Here is a 23,038-nt window from a genome sequence, read left to right as displayed (position 1 = left end):
TTGTAAGGTTCAGTTTGAGCAGATGTTTTATAGCATCATCACTGTCCTCGTCAGAGCTCATTTCCCCAGTACAATCAGCATCTGGCTCATATTCACAATCTCAAACATATTCTCAAACTGTCATTTTCAACATCTTCAAAATCAATATTTTGATCGCTGACAGCTTCTTCACCAGATCCACCATCAAGTGACAGTGACACTAATCTTTGACTGCGTACAGTACTTGGTCTGCTGTAAATCACTAAGCCATTTCAAGTTTTGCTGATGATGCTTCCTATTCTTTTGTTTTCTGCCTGCAGTGACTGTGAGTGAAACATCACTTCATCATTGTGTATCAGACATTGCCACATAGTGGAATAAAGGTGAATTGCACTTATTCAGACCCTATACAATTTGTACAAAAATATTAATGGAAAAACCGGCATTCGTTTATAAAAAAAATTTCTTGTTATATTGTTTATAATGAATTGATCGAGGAATACTAAGAAGGTTGATGTCTAACTTTAAAGGGGTCCTATACCCTTTTCACAAGATGTAAAATAAGTCTCTGATGTCCCCAGAGTGTGTATGTGAAGTTTTAGCTCAAAATAGGCCACAGATATTTTAATATAGCATGTTAAAATTGTCACTTTTTGAGGGTGAGCAAAAATGCGCCATTTTTGTGTGTCCCTTTAAATGCAAATGAGCTGCTGCTCCCGCCACACAGGGCGGAGCTTCAAGAGCTTGTTAGCAGCTCCGATTACCTCACACAGACATGCACTGAAAATTCCAAAAATGTTTTGCCTTTTATGTTCAAACCAGAGTCGGAAAAAGATGGAGAGACTCAAGAAGAAGTGACAACATGTAGAATGCAACAGGACATTTCTGAATGGTTAGTTGATTTTATGTAGCTTATGTGGAGTTAACTATATTCTAGTAATTTTTTAACATATTCTGTCATGATAATCTATAAATGGTGTTCCCGAGGGTGGGTTTTATGTAATTTTTAGGAAGAAGCTCATTGTAGTCCTACCAGCCATTTGTTGAACTTTGAGCGTCGTAACTTTGCAGATGTTGTTTATGCTCAAACAGCAACATTACACACTAACTAAAGTTAGAAAAGTGAAATCATAATCAACCACCCATTTAATAAATGAATGAGGAGGAGGGTAGTGACGTCCCGGGGCACTAAAGACCCGATGTATGCGTTTAAGAGTTTAGTGCCATATTTGTGTGCAAACATCTGATAAAGATCTAATAAACAGATGTATGTTGCATTCTAAACCATAAAATGTGGTAAAACATCTTTCTGATGTTGTACTAACATCCAACAGGGAACATTTGAATGTGCTGTCAGGGTGTAAGAGTGTTGTTTTACTGAGGTAAAACCAGTTCTTCTGACATCCAGTCAGCTAGTGTCTCATAGAGAAGACTTTGATGCTTCTTCCTGCCTTAATTTCCTCTTTTTTTTCTTCTCCCGTCCTCCTCTTTAGCACATGATAAAACACTCACTGGCTGCCTCTGACCAATCACGATTGCGGTAGAGCAGTTAAACTGTTTTATTGCCGCCACCCTCAAAGCTTCAGAGTCTTCAATATTCCCTGTAATGGTAGATTAATTTCTGGTTTGCTAATGCAATCCCGGACAAAATACTTTAAGCAGGTTTTAAAGGGAGGGCTTTTGGTGCTGATGGTAGGTGGCTGGGAAAGAAGCAATCGGTGCACAAAAGCAATCAGGGCGTTGAGGAGGACAAAGCCAGCGCTGCTTTCCTGAGGAAGCACCACAACATGTGAAATTGACCTGTTCCCTCACCTAATTCTCTGCCAAGGGCAAGTGTGTGAGGAGGGGCGAGCGCGCACACACATACATACACACACACACACAGGACTGTAGAATAGATCCATTACACTGTCTTCTGCAGGAGAGATCTTAAAAACGTAGTGGAGAGGAGGCAGATAAGAGGACCGGCCGATAAGACCTGCTGTTTGTGGCTTTACCTCAGTGTGCTGTCGCCCCGTGATAGCAGCTTTGCATTTGTGGTTAAGCACAGAACGAGAAACAAAGGCCATAGCCAGTATACAGTGAATATTGGATGAGATGTATGTTTTTCAGTGGTTGATTCTAATTTTTTTACAGTTGGTCCCTCACAATACTGAATATGGGGTTGTAGTTAGTTCCTACCTTATCTCTAACCAGCCATGACATAGAAAGCATAATATGATATTTTAGGATAGCTCCTACCTTATCTGAGTTCTTGTCTTAAAGCTTATCTCTCTTTTTTGGCTTTTAATACATTGTGATGTTTTTTATGTTTGTGTGTCTGCTATGTTTTTATTCTATGTTTGTATTGTAAAGCACTTTGGTCAGCCTTGCTGCTGTTTTTAGATGCGCTTGAGAAATAAACTGAACTTGAACTAGTTGTGAACAGTTCTAACCACACGCTATCACACTCAGGTTAGATAATAGAGCTGAAGGGAATGGTTTACAAAGGCTCTTAGATAATGCAGTGAACAAATAGGTCTGATAGCAGATCTTAATTAAATCATGATGATGCTCGATACGGTCTGGTCAAATCTTTTTCTAGATTTAAACTGAAGTACAACTCCATTGCACTGTTTTCTGCAGCAAGTTTCATTCTTAAGATTTTATATATATATATATATATATATATATATATATATATATATATATATATATATATATATATATATATTATTTTTTTTAAATCTTTAATACTATTTTTGAATTATTCATATGTTGAATAATAATATAAATTTAAGTCCACTTTGACTGTTAGTCAAGATCAGTTTTGACAATTTTCCATCCTTTCTTTAACCTTAGATTAAAGGTTATTAAATCAAAACAAATATTATTTACTTTAAGACATGTTCTTGGTCTTATTGTATGTGTGTGTATATGTATGTGTGTGTATATGTATGTAATGGTACGTAATTTTAAATCTGTCATCAAAATGTAGCAATTTATGCTGATTTCACTTTTATTTATGCAATGTTTTAGCAAACTCACATTCAGATCGATGTGCTCAATTCTGGTAAAGAACATGCTCTTTTCACAATTAAATTATTTCCAGTTGGGTAAATTTAAATTCCACCCATTATTTTTTTATTTTTTTCATTAAATATATTTTACTCTGAAATATGTCACATTATGGAAGTAAAATGTTTGGTGAATGTTGCTTCTTGTTGACTTTAATGTACTTTTGTTTGTGAGATCATAAATATTGGTCTATTTGCATAAAGACAGCAGCTACAGTATGTCAAGCACTAACTAGTCTCAATGTTTTTATGTAACTAACCTAAAAAAAAGTTATGACCAAAGATGAACTAACGTTAACTAACGTAGACTAATCTAAGCAGTTTATGCAACCGGCCACTGATTTCTGAATTTTGCAGATTTAGGAAAAAAATGATCTTTTTCCCCCTTTAATATTTGTTGAGACAGACGTGTTCTGAACATGCTCATGTCCACCTCTAGCTCCACGCTGACCTCTGCGTAATGAACTAGTTGTAGCGTACTAAATCAACGCAGAGTATTTAACACAACGGAGGAACTAATTCCTCCATTTAACTCAACATTTGCAATGAGATGACTTGTACCCTAATGGCTAGTAATTAATTCTTACCACCACCCTCTCTTTCTCTCTCCCCTCCCTTTATATTCCCTTCCCCCCATTTTTTTTCCATCATGCTCTGAGGATAGTTCTACTTTTCCGATGCTTTATCTAATGCATAATGTTCATTTCAGGCCCCTAATTAGGTTTAAATGAAAATTGGCTCTGCAGAAAGATGGATAGCTGGGAAAGCATCAAACCACCCAGCATGTCCCGGAGTTGTGAGGCTGAAAATGCAATTTGGTGAAGCAGTGCTGCGAGGAGCGCAGAGTTCATTAATTTTTACGCGCAGGTACTATCCCAGAGGTGCACCTGACGTGCTCCGAGTCTACCTGGACATGAACACAAATACCGGCCCCTTTGTCTGCAGCTCACTTTTATTGCTGCTCTTTTGCTCTGCTGGTCCTTCCACAGGTACAGAAGCTGTTCACATACTGTACACACACTGATCCAAACCCAGTGAGCTGCCTACCTAGACCGCATTTTGAGGCATAGCTGACACTTTTTTTTACTGTACTACTGTGCAGTAGGCTGCCTTCTATGATACATTCTTTTGACCAAATTGGATGGCTAAATCACAAACTTTTGATTTGCCTAAACATTGTGCAGGGTGTAAAAATGTTATAGACAAATGTTTATTGTACATACTTATATTTCCATTCAATATAGAAGAGTATTGATGAACAATCCTTAAAAACTAATTGAAAATGTACTATTTTACTGCATATTTCTAATGCTGTTTTTTTATTCCATTGGACCATGAGCTTAGCCACATGCTAATGGCCTACTCTATTGGAATTAATTGCTTGTAAAAGTAAGCTTCACAAGATGTTCTGTTTGTGTGGTGTGGTGTGTGTATGTGGAGATGCTGTCTACTGTATGTAGTGTTCCAGATCGTCGCCTTTTGAGGTTTCATTTCAGTCAGGGTGTTGTCTTAGAAGGCAATTGACTATGAAGGCAGTAAACAGAAGGCAGCTCGCTAGTTTTTGGAACAGAGCAAAGGAGAAAAAATATACACATTAACCCAAAATGAAAAGGCTGTTTCATGATGATCTTATACTACAAAATTCTTGTTTTTACTCTTGACATCTTGGTCTTGTTGTCCAGTAGAAATATCTAAACATTTAAAACAGCATGAGTTTACCTCAGAAGCAAAATTGCACAAATATGATTGTGTTCTTCAAATGGCAGAATTTGTCTCTTGCTTTAGGGGAAATCCATCTAATCTAATCTAATCTAATCCATCCATCCATCTAGTCTGTCTGTCTGTCTGCCGGCCTGCCTGTCTTGTCTGTCGTTCGATCTATAATTCTGTCTCTCTGCCGGCCTGCTTGTCTGTCTGCCCCGTCTTTCTGTCTGCTTGTCTGTTTGCCCCTTCTGTCTGTCTGCTTGTCTGTCTGCCCTGTCTGTCTGTCTGTCTGTCTGTCTGCTTGTTTGTCTGTCCCGTCTGTCTGTCTGTCTGCCCCGTCTTTCTGTCTGCCCCGTCTGTCTGTCTGCTTGTTTGTCTGTCTGCTTGTCTGTCTACCCCATCTGTCTGTCTGCTTCTCTGTCTGCCCCGTCTGTCTGTCTGCTTGTTTGTCTGTCTGCTTGTTTGTCTGTCCCGTCTGTCTGTCTGCTTGTCTGTCTACCCCATCTGTCTGTCTGCTTCTCTGTCTGCCCCGTCTGTCTGTCTGCTTGTCTGTCTACCCCGTCTGTCTGTCTGCTTCTCTGTCTGCCCCGTCTGTCTGTCTGCCCCGTCTTTCTGTCTGCTTGTCTGTCTGCCCCGTCTTTCTGTCTGCTTGTCTGTCTGCCCCGTCTTTCTGTCTGCTTGTCTGTCTGCCCCGTCTGTCTGTCTGCTTCTCTGTCTGCCCCGTCTGTCTGTCTGCTTGTCTGTCTACCCCGTCTGTCTGTCTGCTTCTCTGTCTGCCCCGTCTGTCTGTCTGCTTGTCTGTCTGCCCCGTCTTTCTGTCTGCTTGTCTGTCTGCCCCGTCTGTCTGTCTGCTTCTCTGTCTGCCCCGTCTGTCTGTCTGCTTGTCTGTCTACCCCGTCTGTCTGTCTGCTTCTCTGTCTGCCCCGTCTGTCTGTCTGCTTGTCTGTCTGCCCCGTCTGTCTGTCTGCTTGTCTGTCTACCCCGTCTGTCTGTCTGCTTCTCTGTCTGCCCCGTCTGTCTGTCTGCTTGTCTGTCTGCCCCGTCTTTCTGTCTTCTTGTCTGTCTGCCCCGTCTGTCTGTCTGCTTGTTTGTCTGTCCCGTCTGTCTGTCTGCTTGTCTCTCTGCTGGCCTGCCCATCTGTCTGTCTTTCGATCTATAATTCTGTCTGTCTGTCTGTCTATTGTTACCTCTATCTGTTTGACTGTCTGCCAGCTTGCCTATCCATCTATCCATCCGTTTTTTTTTTGTTTTTTTTAGATGTCCAGTTGAGTGTAGAGTAACTCTAGGTAGGCTGGGTCAGTTTGATTCATCCTATATGAGCTTGTCTAAAGCCTCCATGTGAGCATCATGGCATTAACGGCAGTTCATCACTGTAATCTGAGGCTCAGATACGGGACCTCTCTCTTTCTCTCTCCTTCTCTCTTTCTCTTCTCCTCACTGGATCATGTCATTGTGGGTTAGCTCCTAATTACTCTCTCCCAGAGACGTTCCAAATATTCCCCTGGTGCTAATATTTTTCTGCCTCAACGACTCATTATGTTGTTTGGCAGCCTGAAACATCAGCCTTTCAATGTCTGAGCACCACGGCTCATGTACAGTCTTCCACCTCTACACCTCTCTCTCTCTCTCTCTCTCTCTCTCTCTCTCTCTCTCTCTCTCTCTCTCTCTCTCTCTCGTCTGCCGGTCTGTTTCCACGACTACTCCTGTTGCTGTGGCATTACAGGTTGTTCTGTGCAGTCTGAAAGTGTAGGTAATCATCTATGATATAGATTCAATAGCATGACTCCTGAGTCTCATGTCTGTTCACCTTCTGTTGATTGCACACAGCGATTATTTGCCTTTTCCAGGCATCATTCTGCGGTAAGGCCAATCCTCCCAGTGTATACTCTGTCATCTTACATTTTCTTCTCCTTTCTGTCCCTTCTCTAAGCATTTAATTGGTCGAGAGTTTATTGTTCATTCCTTAGGAGACATAATAGAGTTCTTAATTATGTTTTAGTGAAGTATCAACATGATTAGATAGATAGATAGATAGATAGATGGATAGATAAATAGTCTTTTGTATCTGGGCAAATGTGAGGCATTGAGATCTCTTGAGATGCATGTGAGATTATTGAATTCTTTTTCACAAGAGAAATAACTTACAAGCAAGAGATTTAAGCAAAAGTCTCAATTAATCTGCATTTAACCTTTTTGCAATTGAGGAGAAACAATTGAGATATTAATGAGAACTCATTTGTGCTTTTTTCTTCTTTTATATGGCTGCACATTCACACAGAATCATCTTGACTGTCTTAGTCTTGGGCATTCTGCCAGGTAAGGCTGTGTTGAAGTCAAGGACAGCCGTAGAGGACAACATGGCGGCGTTTCAGTGCACGTTTTGATGTGTGTGGTGAGGCGGTCTGAGGCAGGCAGGTTTTAGTGTCATGTCTGTTAGATGCATGTAATGCTTCAATCGTGAGCTGTGAGAGGAAAGTGTCTGGAAAACACAGACTTCATGGTACATAGAGCGGCCTTGATGTTACTTTAGCCCCTCACAGAACACACCTCAACCATGACATCCGCCGTTATGTGTTTCGGCACAAAGAAACGCTCCAAAACTAAAGGAAAGTGGAAAAGTCCAGTCTTTCATTCTGCAAGTTGTGTTTTTTTTTTTTTTTTTTTGCAGTTAAATGTCTTCTTAATATTGTATTCCGTTTGACTGGATCGTCCATGCTGAGAATTTCCCCCTCAGCATCATCAGCATGCGAATTATTAAACAGTGTAAGCAAAGTTAATAGTCAAGTGCTGACCAAGTGCTTCAGAATTTCTGGGGCTTCTTCGCAAACCTAAACCCACCAATCAGAATGCTTAATTTAGCAGGAAAACACGAAGCTTATTTTCCACTGCACAGGTCTTTAAGCAGACAAGCAGTCTGAATCTCGTCCAGTTCTCTGCTGTCCCGCAGCATGCGTCCTGCAGGCCTGGCTGGGTTCGGTTGGGTTTATTAAGAGAAGCCTGCTGCTGCACTTTGGTAATGGATTGTTTATCTGTATGGCTGCACTCGAGGGCAGCACAGGCAGCCTGCCTTGCGCTTTAATGCGGTTTGCCATAATGAATGCATTTCCAAATTAGATGAGGCTTTTTTCCCCCCATTATTTTCTTTTGCTCATCCAGTGGTATTGATTCATTTGCGGTGCCCCCTGAACTTGACCTTGCTAGGTCTGGTCAATGTCAATATCTCGTCCTCCTTTGCCTTTCCTCGTCAGAGCGAGCTATCGATAGCTGCATTTAGCAACCGGGACTCTTAGGATCTAAAGATCCATACGCATTTCGGAGGTGTCGGAATAACACATCAGCCTGTGAGAACGAGAACTTTAAGTCAACATCACCTGGTGCACGATTCTTTAGTGCATGTTATCCTGAACAAAATGGATTTGATATTATTAGATAATATTATTTTGAGGCAGTTCAATTAATTGAATGTGTTAATTTTGTATGATTAATTAGTTATTAAAAAATTATATTTAAAAAATGACTAAAAAAATATTTTATTTAATAATTTGATGTCTTCATTTAGGGACATTTCTCAGCAAATTATCATGTATGCAATTAATTTGATTAATTAATCAACCTGTCGAGTAATTAATTTGATTAATATTTTTAATTGATTGACAGCTCTAATTGTTTTTCTTCCGCCCACGTGGCCTTGATTACACTAGGGGGAAAAAAGAGGTGGAAAAAGTTACTACAGTTTGATGGATGATTATGAAAAGCTTGTTTTCTTTCATGCACAATAAGATCAGGTAACTTTTATTAAAGGCAGGGTAGCCAGTTTGTTCCAGAAACAGTTTTGTTATGCTGGTTGAAAGTCTAATCACATCTTGATAGTAATCAGTAAGTTAAGAGGTCTAAATGTATTTGTATATTGTCTGTAGAAGAAGTAGGACCATAAAATGTTCGTCCAATCATTGAATTCGGTCTGAATGCAATGATACGATGTCCTACCTGACTGTAAACTTTAGTTTAGAGTCCAATTCTCACTATAAACTAGTTGCTTATTAGCATGCATATTACTAGGATATTGGCTGTTTATTATTACTTATAAAGCACTCATAAGTTGGACAGACGTCAGTCACCGAGCACCGCAACCAAAACAGCAGCTGCCTTTTACAGTTCCTCCTGAACCAAAACAACAAGCTTATGCCGCATTACTACTGTAATTTGAAAGGAAACCCATGATGTTTTACGCAAAGCGGTTGGTGACTCGAATTTATGCTTTTTAATGGCGACACGATCAACGGCGAAATGAATCTGCAGCAGTCATGTGTTACAGGTCAGAGCTTTTTAAGTTGTTTAAGTTCATTATTATTGTAATTTTATGTGCTTTGAGACATGAGGTAGTTAAAAACTGTCTCTAGTGATGCTTTTGTCTGCTCCCTGCTGTACGCATTCATGTGTTTTGAAGAAGATCTCATGCTTTCAAAGCTAGCTTGCTATTGCTAGCCTCTCAGAAAATAGTTTACCCTACCTTTAAGAAATAAAGAGGATGTCATGTTGATTTTAAAATAAACTTTTGAAGTAGGAAAAAACATCTTTAACCAGCCTAAACCGGTTTGCTACTTGTCTCCAAGCCAGGTCAGGCTGCTCCGTTGGTTGGATTTGGGCACTTTTCAGTTTTTTCACATAAATGTTGTGGATGACTCGACAGAAATGCATTGACAAGGCGACAAGTGACACGCTTTAAAATCACAGTGTGGTTTCAGTCTTGTCTTTCACCATTATCTTTAGTCACTCTGTCAAATGACCAGCTGCACGATACAGCGTTCTCAGGGTTTTCCAGTTAAAACAGCAGGTGTGCGCTTACCGGGTTTTACTAGCTTTGGGTTTCATTTTTTTTGCTGCCGCAGTGGAAATGAATGGGTTTTGTTCTTGAAATGGCTCTGCTTTGAGGATAATGTGAGCTGTGAGTATGATGACGCTCTCTTTCTCTTGCTGTCTCTCTCCCTCTCCGTTGGTTTTGATATGGATCGTGAGTGGACAGTGCTTGTCATCTGGAGAGCTTGTGTCCCGCGCTCCCTCGGCCCTCTTATCTCCGTATCTGACACAGTTGTTTCTGCTCGTGATGAGAGGAAATAGCACAATGATAAAATACCAAATCACTTCAGCGGGGACTTCAGAGCCTCTACAAGCTTTCCATAGACAATTATTCCTCACTGAGCGCCTCTTCAAGGTGTAATCTAACATCTCCGTAGCAACTGAGCTGGAGATTTCCACTTTTGCCGCGTGCGTTTGCGCCGTACGTGTGTTTTAGTGTGCAGAGATAATACCAGTCACACTGAGGCTAAGCACATACAGACTAGTGATGGGGGTTTTAGAAGCTTTTGGATGCAAACTCACTCTTTTATTCATTGATCTTATGGATTCCTCTTTCAGATCTAATTATGCTGCAGATAAATACATGAATGCAACAGCATAATTGTTATTACAAAGATTTTGAGTTTGACAAATTTTGAGAAGACAAATTCAGAGAAATTCAGAGTTACCATACTTGGCCTTCAAGTCACTTTTACTTTCATTTATAGTATATAGTAGTATATATTTAATCGTTTGATTAAACCATGAAAATATGATAATTGTTTTATAATGAATTATATAATGTTTCATGCCTTAAAATAGCTTGAATGTAATTCTACACCCTTGCCTCATTTAGTATACTCGGTTCTATGAATATGCAAATTAGTCCCGCCTCCACTCACTCACACCAGCTCAGAGATCCACTCGTTGACCTGATTGGTTACAAGGTAGTTTGTGACGTCAGAAACACATGCGATTTTAAATTGCGTTTTTGAGACTGTCTTTGGTTCACTGTCGTTTTAAGGAGAAAATACTCAGCAATGGTGTTGACTTATGAATTTACACGTGGTTTGTCTTAAAGCATATTAAAAACACCAAATAGACATATAAACAACATTAAAAGCTTGATTTTCACCACAGGGAGTTGTGAGGACATCGGATATGTGTCAGAGTGACAGCAGCCTAATAAACCTGCTGCTATGATGTCTGTCATTAATGTAAATCAAAGAACAAAGACAACGAGAAAATCACTCACTGCTCTTGACTGAATCACTTTTGTAGCTTTAATAAGGATTAATCTATATTTAATTTCAAATGTATGAAGTGAAGACTGTGTTTGATAACTTTATTCAATTTCTGTGTATTTCCTGCATGTAAAAAAAAAAAAATATATATATACTTTAGATTAGATTGTTTCAAAATTAAACACACACACACACACAAACACATTTTTGTTGGAGGGTGCATATAGTACGCCAGATCCCATGAAATCCATTCATGAGCAATGTGTTTTTTTGTGTTGATGTATTTCCTGTTGAATCAGGAAAGTGCCAGGACATTAATCATTAGTAGAAATGGATTAAAAGCCACAAAACTAATTTTTGATTTCACAGAGTCTTTTAAAAGCAGTCTACAGTGGTCAAATCACTAGGTTTTGGAGCAGAGCTGCTAAGAGAGAAAGGGAGAGAGAGACAGCGGGTGAGCGTCATTAGCGGAGAATGAAGCGGCTTAAATTTTGATGATATAAATGAGGAGAAAAGATGAGCATGGATTATTGAACACATCATAATGAAAACTTAAACCAGTCAAAGACGTTAAAAGAAACTAATTAAAACAAATGTTTCAACCTCCATCTTCACGGGCATAACTTATTCAGAGGCCTGCGCGAAGAGAACGATCCGGCCCTGTCATTATCCCAACTAAAGTAAATTATTTAATGACATTTGGCCTGTGAAAACATGAGGAGCAGATTATGGATTGAAGGTCAGCGGATGGGAAGGAAAGCCAACGGGAGATTTGACTTACAGTTTGAAATATAAGAAATATAGATTGTCACTGGTGAATTGTTTTGATAGATCAATACATACAGTACTTTGTGTTATAGAGCAGTTGACATATTAAATACTGCATTTAAAGTTTCACCCATAAGAATTCAAATGATTTTTTTATGTATTGTATCAACATAAAGTTATTGTGTATTCTGTGCATATATCTGTGTAAATTCAATACAGTTTTATTATGCACGGTAAATCTATTTTGATATTGAATCTTGGTCTTTAAACCTATATATTTTTAATCATTTAAAAAAAAAAAAAAAAAAAATCACTATAGTTTGGCACAGAACTTTTTATTTTTACTTTTGAAATGTATTATTTCTGCCCACTTGAACATTTATGATGAATATGCCTGAGATGCGCAAATGTTGCTTTTTATGGCCACATGATCATTTGATTGTCTGGACCTTTTCTGAAAAGAAAACTTGGACATTTGTGCTCTTGGAAGTGTAATTGAATTCTCCTAATGTAGACTTTGATGAAGGGTTTGGATTCAGTGAAATGTCGAATTTCCATTTGCCCTGATTTCTCAATATTGTGGAAACTGCTGTATTGTTTATAATCTTGTGAATATCACCATGGCTCTTTTGCGATGAAGAGTTCCTCTCTCAAATGCAGACTTGGGTTTCCGCCCTCCTCTTTGAGGAACGTTTGCGGCATTCAAAGACAACTGAACAATGAAACAAGAAGAGTCTGTAATTTTCTGAATAAGCTAATGACATGCTGTGATCTGTTCGGTCTCATCATTTCATTAACTCGCAGCACTTTTACATTCAACTACACAAGCGCACGAGATGTGGTGGTTGCGTGTGCATGATGGGCCGTTCAGTCCTGATCGTAGAGCACCTTGAGGTTTATCAATTACTGCGTGACGTGTCTCACTCCTGTCTAATGAGTGCAGACGTTGAAGCAAATGAACCGTGTGAAACATGGGAGAAATCTGACATTGTTCAGTTTAAATCAGTGCAAGAAGAAATGCAAGTCACCATGAAATCAGATATTGACCCCATGTAGTTTCCTGTTCTTATTGTGCAGGATTTATTTAAAAGAAAATGTTTGTTTTCATCTTTTATGGAAAGGCAATAACTTGCTAAACCTCTCAACAGCCTTTTTTTCAGCTGACGTCATGTATCTCTCTCATTCTCCATTCTGGTGGTACAGTATGTAGGCTAACATTATTTATGAAAAGTTAGTACTGTCCGACATTTTTGCTTTTTTTACTGTCTTCAGTTGGAGCATTTGATTCAGAACCTTAGTTCATATTTTTGTCATATATGAACAGTAATCTGCACCAAAACAGTCTGAGACCATCTCTGAATCAACATTGTAATAATAATTCAGCCCTTTTTTGATCAAAACAAACAAATCTGATTTTTCTCAAATCAGATCTTTTCAGGCACTATTAATTGCAAGTGATTAATTTCAATACCGTATTAATATTTCCATAAGTTTTTTTGGGATGTTATCGTTGTGTCACGTTAAGAGTGAAGCAAAAGACTATTTGAAATCTAATTTGAGTAGCCAGAGCATCCAGACTGAGACGCATCTGTAAAAACCGGATTGGAATTGCATTTCAAACCACTTCCAAATGTGGTTTGAATCAGTGATTTCATATGTTTTTTGCTGTCCAGGCTTTCAGAACCCCATCTGGATTTTTGCAGTCTAAAAAACACCCTTAATATAATAATCTTAGCTCTTTTTTTTCTACTGGAAATGCATCCTTTTATGCAAGTAAAACTGGCCTTGAATTATGTTTGCTTTAAAGGGGTCATATCCTACAATTTGTGTTCATTTTATTTATTTATTTAAATTTTAAAGTCCACTTTTAATGATAGCCAAGGTTGAACTAACTATAAGTCTGAAAACACCCCTAATATAATATTTTATTATATAATACCTTAATATATTTTTAAACTGAAATGCATCTGAGTAAAATGGGCTGTAAATTGTGTACGTTTTTTTCTTTTCTTTTAAAGTTCACTTTTTAATGATAGTCTAGGTTTCTGCGACACAAAAAACAGTGTCTTGATTTAGTTTTATGTGAATATTTTTCACCCTCTCTCTTACCATAGAGGTAAACATAGTGGTTTTGCTTCTGTGAATGTAAGAATTATATATGCAAATTACTTTTTATGGCTATTATTATTGGCTGATCTCTTCGCATGTGAATTGAGTTAGTTAAAAATTAGACTGCCTGTGCCATAGAAAAAGTTCTGTCGACATATTTATGTTCTGAACCTTTGATTCATTTGCTCCTGTGGTTCTAAGTACTAAACCTGTTTTTTTTTTTTGTGACTGTCTCTTGACTGGTATTCCCTACCTCCCTGAAAACATTCCCGATTAGACCCGAAGGCCTCGTCTCCCCGTATCGCCACGGGCTCAGTGTGGGCGGTTAGCATGTGAGTTAGCATACCTTAGCACGTGAATTTCACCAGATTACACGACTTCCCATTGTGCCGTTCGCGCTTTGACGTTGTCCGTGGCTTCCGACCGCGAGAGCATTGACAGCTTGATGAATTAGGCCTGACACTTGCCAAAATAGCCGTCCTTTGTGCCAGCTGCCAGTTGAGCGTCTACACTCCGTTAATTGAATTGGCAATTTGTGTAACAGTACCTGCCCCTGAGCCTTTGGTGAAGCCAGGGACCGCCATTTAGCTCCAATAATCCAGGACTAGGGAATAAGAGGTCTAAGCTTCACAAGAAATTATTGCAGATTTAAAATGACAGTTTGATGCCTTGCTGCCAATTTCCCATTCAATGAGAAATAAATTAACAATAGCAATAATGTTGACTTATAAAAGTGAAAGTTAAATTGACTTTCTAATAGCACAAGCGATTTGAAATTGCCACTGCGGCGAGTAACAAATTGCATTTATTGCAGTCTTGCACCAAATGCTGTTTGTGGCTTGGCTGGTATTGAAGACTAGCATTACATATTGAGAGTGTCAAATGGAATGCAATACTGTCTCATAATAAAATTTTATTAGTCTATATCAGACGGGGTCTGTCCATTTGCATGTTTGCGAAATGCCGTCAAGGACTTTGGAATATTGCATCTTTGGATTTGCGATACTCTGAATGGAATAACATCATCCTGTATGTCTTTGACAGTACACCAGAACTCAATAGACAGATCCTGTATATTTTTACAGTGACTTTACTGTATTGTGCATGACTTATTAGGTCAGGCGTGATGTATTTGCTCGCGTTTCCACAGTAATATATTTGTATGTGCTCAATCTAGCGTGGCAGGGAGCTAAACTAGAGGAGATGTATTATGGAGAATCATGGCGGGACAGACATTGTGTTGCCTCTGTGCTCCCGCAAGCTCTTTATTCATATATCATTTGCGTCACGAGCAAAATGAAGCAGATTAATAGAGCATAATTCCTGAGATCAATATGCAATTATATTCATCTCTCTGGCTGCTCGGGCAGCCGTGCAGAGGCATGGCGACACAGTCGCATAGTCTTGTCGTTGGACAGTATTGAGTGTACCAGTAAACCAGGGGATGACAATTGTTTAAGACGTTTACATTTTACACTGAAAAAATATTTTCATTCATCCAATTAAAAAATTTTAGGGTAATGGTTCACATCTATATTTTATAACTTGAGCCAATGAAAAATAAATAACTTGCCCTTACCAATATTTTCTATGTCTATGAAAACTATTTTATAAAACTTGGCACAAAGCATATTTTTCTTGTTGAAAAAAATCTATTAATTTAAATTCTATTTTTGATCTAAACAAAAATATATAGATTTAATCAAAGCAAAAATTCTCATTTAATAAATATGAATTAGAAATTATTTGTTTTCTCCAATTAAATAGATATTGATTTAATACAATTATTTCTCATTTTTAAAAATACAAGTTAATAGAAATTATTTATTTTAAACAAACAAAAAGATATGGATTCAATAAAACATATTTCCCATAAGGAACATTAATTAATCTTGTCCAAAATCAAATAAAAAAGACACATAATTTTCATTAAATCGATATTTATTAAATTATTATATACATTACTTCCACACATCCACAATTTCGTGTCAGATTTTCAACTTTTTCAACATTTGCGACAGACAGCAAGTCCCTCAGAACCTCTTGACCCTCAAGTATGATTCCAGTGTTTGTGGGTATACAGCTTGTGCATCTCTGATGACAAAGATTTCCATGGTTTCTGCTGAAGAGTTTTTTCAGCCTCTTCCTTCTCCAACACCTGGAAAAGAATTTAAGAAAAAAAGAATAAGGAATCAATACAGCTTGGGTTTCCCCCCAAATTAGTTTACATAATACTAATACTTCTAACTAATTATAAAATGTACTCCAATTTGTTGTTGACATATAAATATAAGTTGCACAAACTTTCCAGCACATGGGACTCTGATTTTAGCTGAAAGTAATTGTTTCTATATTTGAAATTAGCCTTCATACTGTTATCAGACATATATCTGAACATAGTCTGATGGCTAATTTTGAAGTGGACAGCCATATCTAGCATTTTCACATCTCTAAAGTAATCTGGCCTTACCAGGAAATGTTTGATGAGGTCCTCCACTGTTTCTCCCATATAAAGGATGAGATATTTCAGTGCTCTTTGTATCGGTGTCAGTATCCTGCATCAAGATAATACAAATTTGGCATGAGGGTACATTATGGTCAACAAACTTTAGCACAATATACGTTATCAGTTGATATAATAATCATTATAATATATGATTCAATAGTGTGTCAATCCTATTACTAACGCCACGAAAAAATGTCCTCTGGCTAGTAGCTGCTACTACACTTTTTTGAAAACCAACCGACATCAACCGATTGGCGCCAATGCAGCAATACTTCTATGCATACAATCCATAAATAAATGACCATTGTGAGTGTCGACAGTCATACGTGTTATTTTTTACAGTCTATGGTTAGATAACGTTACCATTAATCACAAGTGAACGTCAGTCCTTTTACATGTAAGCTAACTTTAGCTCCTTAGTTGTTGATCAGGTTTCTACGGTTTTAACCAGAGAACGTCGTTCTTATGACGCTGCATCGAGATAACGTTATGTTCAATGATTAAACGTTCACGTTAATTACCATTGTAAAATCAAAATAAGCCAGGGGTAAACGTATATGTTCCCTTTTGCAATCGGTCAGGAATTGATTAGCAGCTAACGTCGACACGTTAACTTGCCTAGTGTAAACTAAGCTAGCTAACACATTTTTAAACTAACGTAAGTTACATAACGATATCTAACAGATAAATTCGGCAGAGCAACATGTCTTGTACAGGCTTCTAAATATACAGCAGCACATTTAAATGGTTGTTTGTTTCACTTACTTCAGTTTATCCGCGATGAAATCTGATTCTCTCTGGAGCAGCAAAGTGATCCACGGAACGTAGAAGAGCGGTTACAGCGGTCAGCTGACTGATCGTTGTCGTCGAGAAGATTTGTGTTTAATGCCCATGCGCAATCCTGTGTGTAATCTTGAAATTGTACATTCGTCGAAACAAATATTTCTTATTTGAGCTCTTAATGAAAAATATTTATATTTAACTATGTTTTGAACGAAAAAAATATTATTTGAAAAATAAAACAAATAATGGTAAACTGAATTGAAAGACAAATTATGAATTGGATGAAGTACTGCTTGAAAACCTTTTTACAGTGTACGCAAACCTTTTAAAATCACCCTTTCATGAATCTGTCTCCTTTAAGACTCACTTGGTTACTTGTTTCTGTAAGCTAATCTGTGGTTCAACATGTTCACATTTTTCATTATGAAATATTACCCGTAGAGTTTATAGTTTGCAAAGCTCCTCAAGGTCAAGGAATTTGGAGGACGTGTGGCTGATTTCCATTCGGTGATCTTAAGCGAGGATCCTTGTGTGATGAGAGCTATTGTCTGGAGATGTCGCTTTTAAGCACAGAGAGGAGGATAATTTGAGGCTGGTCAAGTGACCTCTTAACTTTGGTATTTTCTTTGTCGACTGACTTGTACTGCCGGTGGTTGTGATCTCTGCTGGAGCACTTTATATGTAGCCTAGCGTAGCCAGACCTTCAGACTGATGACAAAAGGTCTGATCTCCATTGTTGCTTCCATTGGCCAAGGACCGCCGAGAGGCCGTCTGAATGACATGTAAAACAACCAGTCACAGATTGTTTTGTTCTACGTCATGTTTAGCTTGGATGTCCCTACAATGAAAGACAGGTGTTTAAAACTCTTGGATGAATTTTAAAGAGTCTATACCATGAACTTCACATACTTGACATATTTTTGTAAATCCAGCGTTTAGTTGATCCTGATAAGCTCACATTGTCATAGCTGTAAACATGACGTCATTCTATGAGGGGGTTTGGCTTCACGACAGCTTTGTTTCCAGACAGACCGTTAAAGAACGTGACACATGTCTTCGGAAATCCTGTAGAATTCAACCAATCAGATGACTTCTTCAAAAATCCTGAAGTGTTTCCAGTTAAGTGTGCCATATGCATCAGACGATCAGCATGTGGCTGAGACTACATGATATGCTGTTTTCACACTGGATTCAGTTCTGTTCTATTTTATTTATTTACTGTGCCATTACTATGTTGTGTGGGACTTAAGGCAGACATGATGTAACCTTGTGTTTTTATTTTATTATATATATATACACACACACTGTATTCTTGTATAATTTACAGTGTATTTGCTGTATTGTGCAATACTTATCTTTCTTTCTTCCTCTCTTTTAGGGCACATTATGTGCTGTTTCAATTCAGGTCTATTTTCAGAATTTTATTTATTTATTTTATGGCTTGATGTGAAGAATATGTTTTTGCTATATGTAGTTTTAAAGGGAAAAAACCTCTGTTTATAATTAATTTAAACCATGTATTACGTTGACATTCTTGCTGTAGGTTAATTCTGTTTACTCATCGATTTCCAGATTTATTCAAATTTGGTTTTTGAAAAGTGTCAATTTTGGAACTGTTTGTGTTGCCAAATGTTTTTGAACTAAATGAACCAAATTCCGACATCAGACAGACATATCAAAAGCACGTGTGTGTGTGTGTGTGTTGTGTGCCAGGCTGCGTTGATTGCGTGTGCATGAATGCACTGTGTTTGATGTGCAGGTATGTGTGTGTGTGCATGATTTCTGTGCGATCCTCAGGGCGTAAGAGCTCCCTCTGCTGTGCGCTGAGAGCCTCCGTGTCCTTGTCCCACCGGATTGTTGCTCAGGATTGTTTGCCTTTCCACCCACAGTGGCGGCTACTGACCCCGACGCTCCAGGGACAGCACTGAGAGCCCGGCTCTCTCTCTCTCCCTCTCTCCTCCGGCTGCCGCTGCCCTTCCCGCTTGTGTTGTGGCAGGAATGTTCCTCCGGGGCGGACACAGGGCTTAGCGCTGAAAGCATTACCGGAGGGGAGAAGTGTGTTTACCCAGCTTGAGGCTCTCTGAAGGACAGAGGCTTCTCATGTGGGTCCCGGCCCCTCTCGTGCACGCTCACCTGGGGCACGACGTCCTTATGTCCCCGTTACGCCCTCCCTGAATGGCAAAGCGTTGTTTGCTACTGGTCCTTGAGAATCCTTAATGGCCGTTCAGCGCTTTATTACATCATTAATTGCACTTAATTCAGCAACATTACCCGAATGCCTGGCTAGGCTTGGAAAATTAAGTACAGAGCACTTTGTTATAAAATTCTCTATAATGAGCTCTGGTGGGACAAGGTCTGTTAAGTTTGAAATCACCCCAGGCCATTTTTTAGCAGAGCCTGAGCCGACTTTAAAGTTGGGAACTTGGAAAAAATGCCCTGAGGGCGCTGTTCTCTGGGTGCTTTGCAGCTCAATGGATGTGGCGATATTAGTCCTGCTATAAACAGCAGGCTTTGTAGCACCAAGCCTTGCTGAATATGCAGAGCAGAGCCGTTCTGAGGCTTTGATTTGCATCTGTGTATTTACAGTACCGGGGGCTTAGTATTATTGGGGCGGAAGTGTTTGTTTAACAGTTTACCGTATCTGTTTAAAATCGCACGGGCAGATTCCAATTCCAAGTTCGTTTGGATTTAAAGCGGAAATGTGCGTGCGCATGCTGACACGAGTGAGCTCACGCTGTGTGCTTCTCTTCACAGCTATCGGGTCCCAGCGGAGGCGGAGCCCCAGCATTGTTGCCTCGGAGATCTTTGAGCCTCACCTTGGCAGCCACATTCTGCAGGTAAGATGAGATTCAAACTATTAAATCTGCCTTTGTTCAATTCAAAACACCCTGATGTTCTTATAGTTCGGGACGAGCTTGAGATCAACGCTGGGTGTGAAGATCATATTATGCATATTTGATATGCAAATTATGTAATGCACAAAAAAGTTGAAATGCAATCTTCTTATTTAGAAAAGAAAAAGAAAATGGTCTGTATGAACTGATATCTGTTTTTTTGACGTTCTTTGACAATTATTTTGACGAAACACTTTATTTTCTGAAGGCTGGTGGTATTTTGTTTCCCTTTTCCTTACACAATTTACGTCGTCTTTAAGTCACGTTGTAATGATCATATTTATGAGATAAATAAATATGATAATCTGACTTTCAGTTAAAGATCGTTTCAGTTGAAGAATCATGGGATAAAGCTAATTGTTATTGGTCAAAATTACTTTTCAGTTGAATGAATGCGTTAATGGTGACTGTTCAAATTATTTTAAATGCAATTTGTGTAACACTTATGAAGAATAATTATAGTAATTGCCAGAAAATATCAATTCCAGTTAGAAATCCTTTGCACTTAATTATGTTTTACTAGCACTCAAATAAGTGTAAGAAGTGAAAAAGACAGAAAAAATATAAAATTGCCCAATTTGTCCATTATATTCTTACCAAAATAGGTTATTTGAACACAAATAAGATTTTAGTAAGTGCAGCGTGACATTTTTCTGAATGTGAAAATGTAATATTTTACATATTAACGCAGGACATTTAGTAATCTGTTAGTCGTAAGTATTCATAAGTCATTATTAAGATGAATAGCAAAATCCAGTTGCTTATGAATAAATTAGCAGGCGTTCTACAATGACCTGGGTGAATGAAATCCGTCACAGATGTACTAATGTGTGTGTTTAGAGATTACAGGTCTGTTGTCTCAAGACATATGTGGTGTCTCTTAGCTGTTTAGCATGCAAGTAAATGAAGGATGACACTTCCTCAGTCTGCTGGTGTTTCGGGAAATCTCAAGGGGAGGGGGCGAATTTCTTATTTCACCTCAGAGAGTAGAAAAAATCGTTTTTCATCCATGCTTAGCTACAGCACTGATGTCCTTTCAAATTCGTTTTAATGACACAGAACGAAAAGCGCAATTTACACCAGTCACCTGTGTCCAAAAAAGCGGATTAGGAATATTTATATAGCGGTTCGCCGGTCCCCGGACTGCCAGCGCTATTCCCTTACGACAGGTTAAGTGTGTGACAGCAAAGCGGAAATTTATAATTAACACCGAAACCAGGCTGGAAGTCTGTCGAGGCGTGGCCTTTTCAAGGAAGGACTTGTTCCTGGCAAATTGTCCCCATTAATCTTCAGCTTAATTGATTGTGAAAAGTTTTAGGATGACATTTTAAAAAAAGCATGCTCGGCTGGTGATTGATCTGAAGAAAATGAACTAATAATGGATGCAAGGCAGTCATTAGTTGTTGAGCGCCGAGGCTAATTTTAGACAGCTTAAACCTTGTTTGATAGCGTTTAATAAAGAGGACGTGGGGGAAGAGCTGCTAACCGGCCTTCACCTGCAAACGGACGTTACGCATAAATACTCACGCATACATGCACTTTTACATAGAGTCATCCTGATTCTTATTTCATAAGGTTTGTTTGAATGCTATGCCGGTGTTGATATTGGTGAAATCGGTGTTCATTCAGATTTGTTGATATTGGTTTCTCATTAATTTTGAAATATGAAATGTTTCCAGGTTTGTTGATAACATTGCAGTTTCATATCACTTAACTGTATTCTTTATGAACAGAGTGTTTTATGCTAAATGTCTTGAGATAAACACTTTGAGGAGACTTGTACATGTGGCAGGTTTGGTAGAAGAGGAATAATTGATGACAGACATATACTTTGTATATTATTTTCATAGTTCTGTAAGGTTATGTCAAATGCCTTGTCCATATAGAGGAGAGGTGCACTTTAAAGTATGTAAACATGAAATCAAAATCAATCCCATTTACTTTTATAATTATTGTTCCTGGTTTTATTGTGACGGATTCATCTATTTGCTTTTAAGGGTGTGTTCACAGTTGTAGTTTAGTTCTCTTAGTTCTTTTGGACTGGACCAAAAAAGAAAATGATACATTTAGTCTTCATTCGATTAGCATTCACACTAATCGATCTTAAAGATATTACTATCTGTGTTCTGGCTAAATGTGCTTATAAGTACATATTATCTTGTGAAATCAACTTGTGAAAAGCTGGTATTCTTGAGCATTATGTCCTTTTTTGGGTCGCATTTTGTTACGTCACATCCTGTTTTTAGTTTGTTTAGATGTCTTTGGTCTGTGTTGCTTTCATATTTCAGTCGAAACGCACCAGAGTTCTATTGGAAGTGGACCGTGACTTTTCAGGGTTCTCGGTCCGCTTGTTTGGTGCGCACCAGGGTTTGAATGGCAATGTTTACACTTATTCAAATGAACCAGGGTTCGGTTTAATGAAACCAAACATGCCAAGTGTGAACACACACTAAATGAACTTTTCTTCTCTAAAGGTAGCTATGTATAAAGCAGCTTTCTGTTGGTCAACTCTGCAAATTCGTGTGATCAACTTGAACACAAGCAAAATCTCCATGGGGAAGTTTTTCAGCCTCACGCAAAACTCAATTGTGCAGATTTCTTGTCTGTATTTTGCCCATGATATTTCACAGTAACAGTGCTGCTACCAAGGTCTCAAAGTAGGGGAAAATAATATATTAACCAATGATATCATAAATAGATTTTTCACAATTCAGTCAAAATCTGACATAATCAGCTATATTTATTAATCTTTCACAATTCCTTATAGATATCAATATTTCCGCAGCAGTCATGTGTCAACCATTATAATTAAACAAATAACAAATCAAGTCCCGCCTTACATAATTTTTTACTGAATATTGTTTCATTGCATCATTCCATCACATGGTGAAAGTTAAATGTTTTGCAAATGTTGTATGTCGTTGTTTTATTGCTATTCAGCTGGATGAAGCAAAACATTTTAATGGTTCTTAAAAATGTATGACAGTTTTACAAGTATGTATAGTTAAAATTGGAATGTTTTGCTTTTTGCTCTGTGTGGTTTGCATTGTTTGTGCTGTTATGTGACCCAGTGACCAGATTTCAGCACAGAATACACTCTGAGCTTTTTTGTTTATGCACAAACAAGCTGAACACATTGAGCACCCAGTTTTGTCAAGC

At 38.3% G+C, this 23,038-nt stretch overlaps 1 protein-coding gene across 6 annotated transcripts in view; it reads left to right on the top strand.

Moving 5' to 3' along the window:
• Positions 1-23,038, top strand: part of npas3 (neuronal PAS domain protein 3) — a 323,145-nt gene that overhangs the window by 137,868 nt on the left and 162,239 nt on the right. For all 6 annotated transcript variants that reach the window (XM_082142316.1, XM_082142315.1, XM_082142314.1 and 3 more), the window contains one exon: positions 19,740-19,822. In XM_082142316.1, coding sequence (XP_081998442.1) covers positions 19,740-19,822 — 83 coding nt within the window. The remainder of the gene's footprint in view (positions 1-19,739; positions 19,823-23,038) is intronic.

Source organism: Leuciscus leuciscus (genome assembly GCF_965113295.1).
Source record: "Leuciscus leuciscus genome assembly, chromosome: 17".
Classification (NCBI taxonomy): domain Eukaryota; kingdom Metazoa; phylum Chordata; class Actinopteri; order Cypriniformes; family Leuciscidae; genus Leuciscus; species Leuciscus leuciscus.
This window is presented reverse-complemented; position numbering and strand designations above follow the sequence as displayed.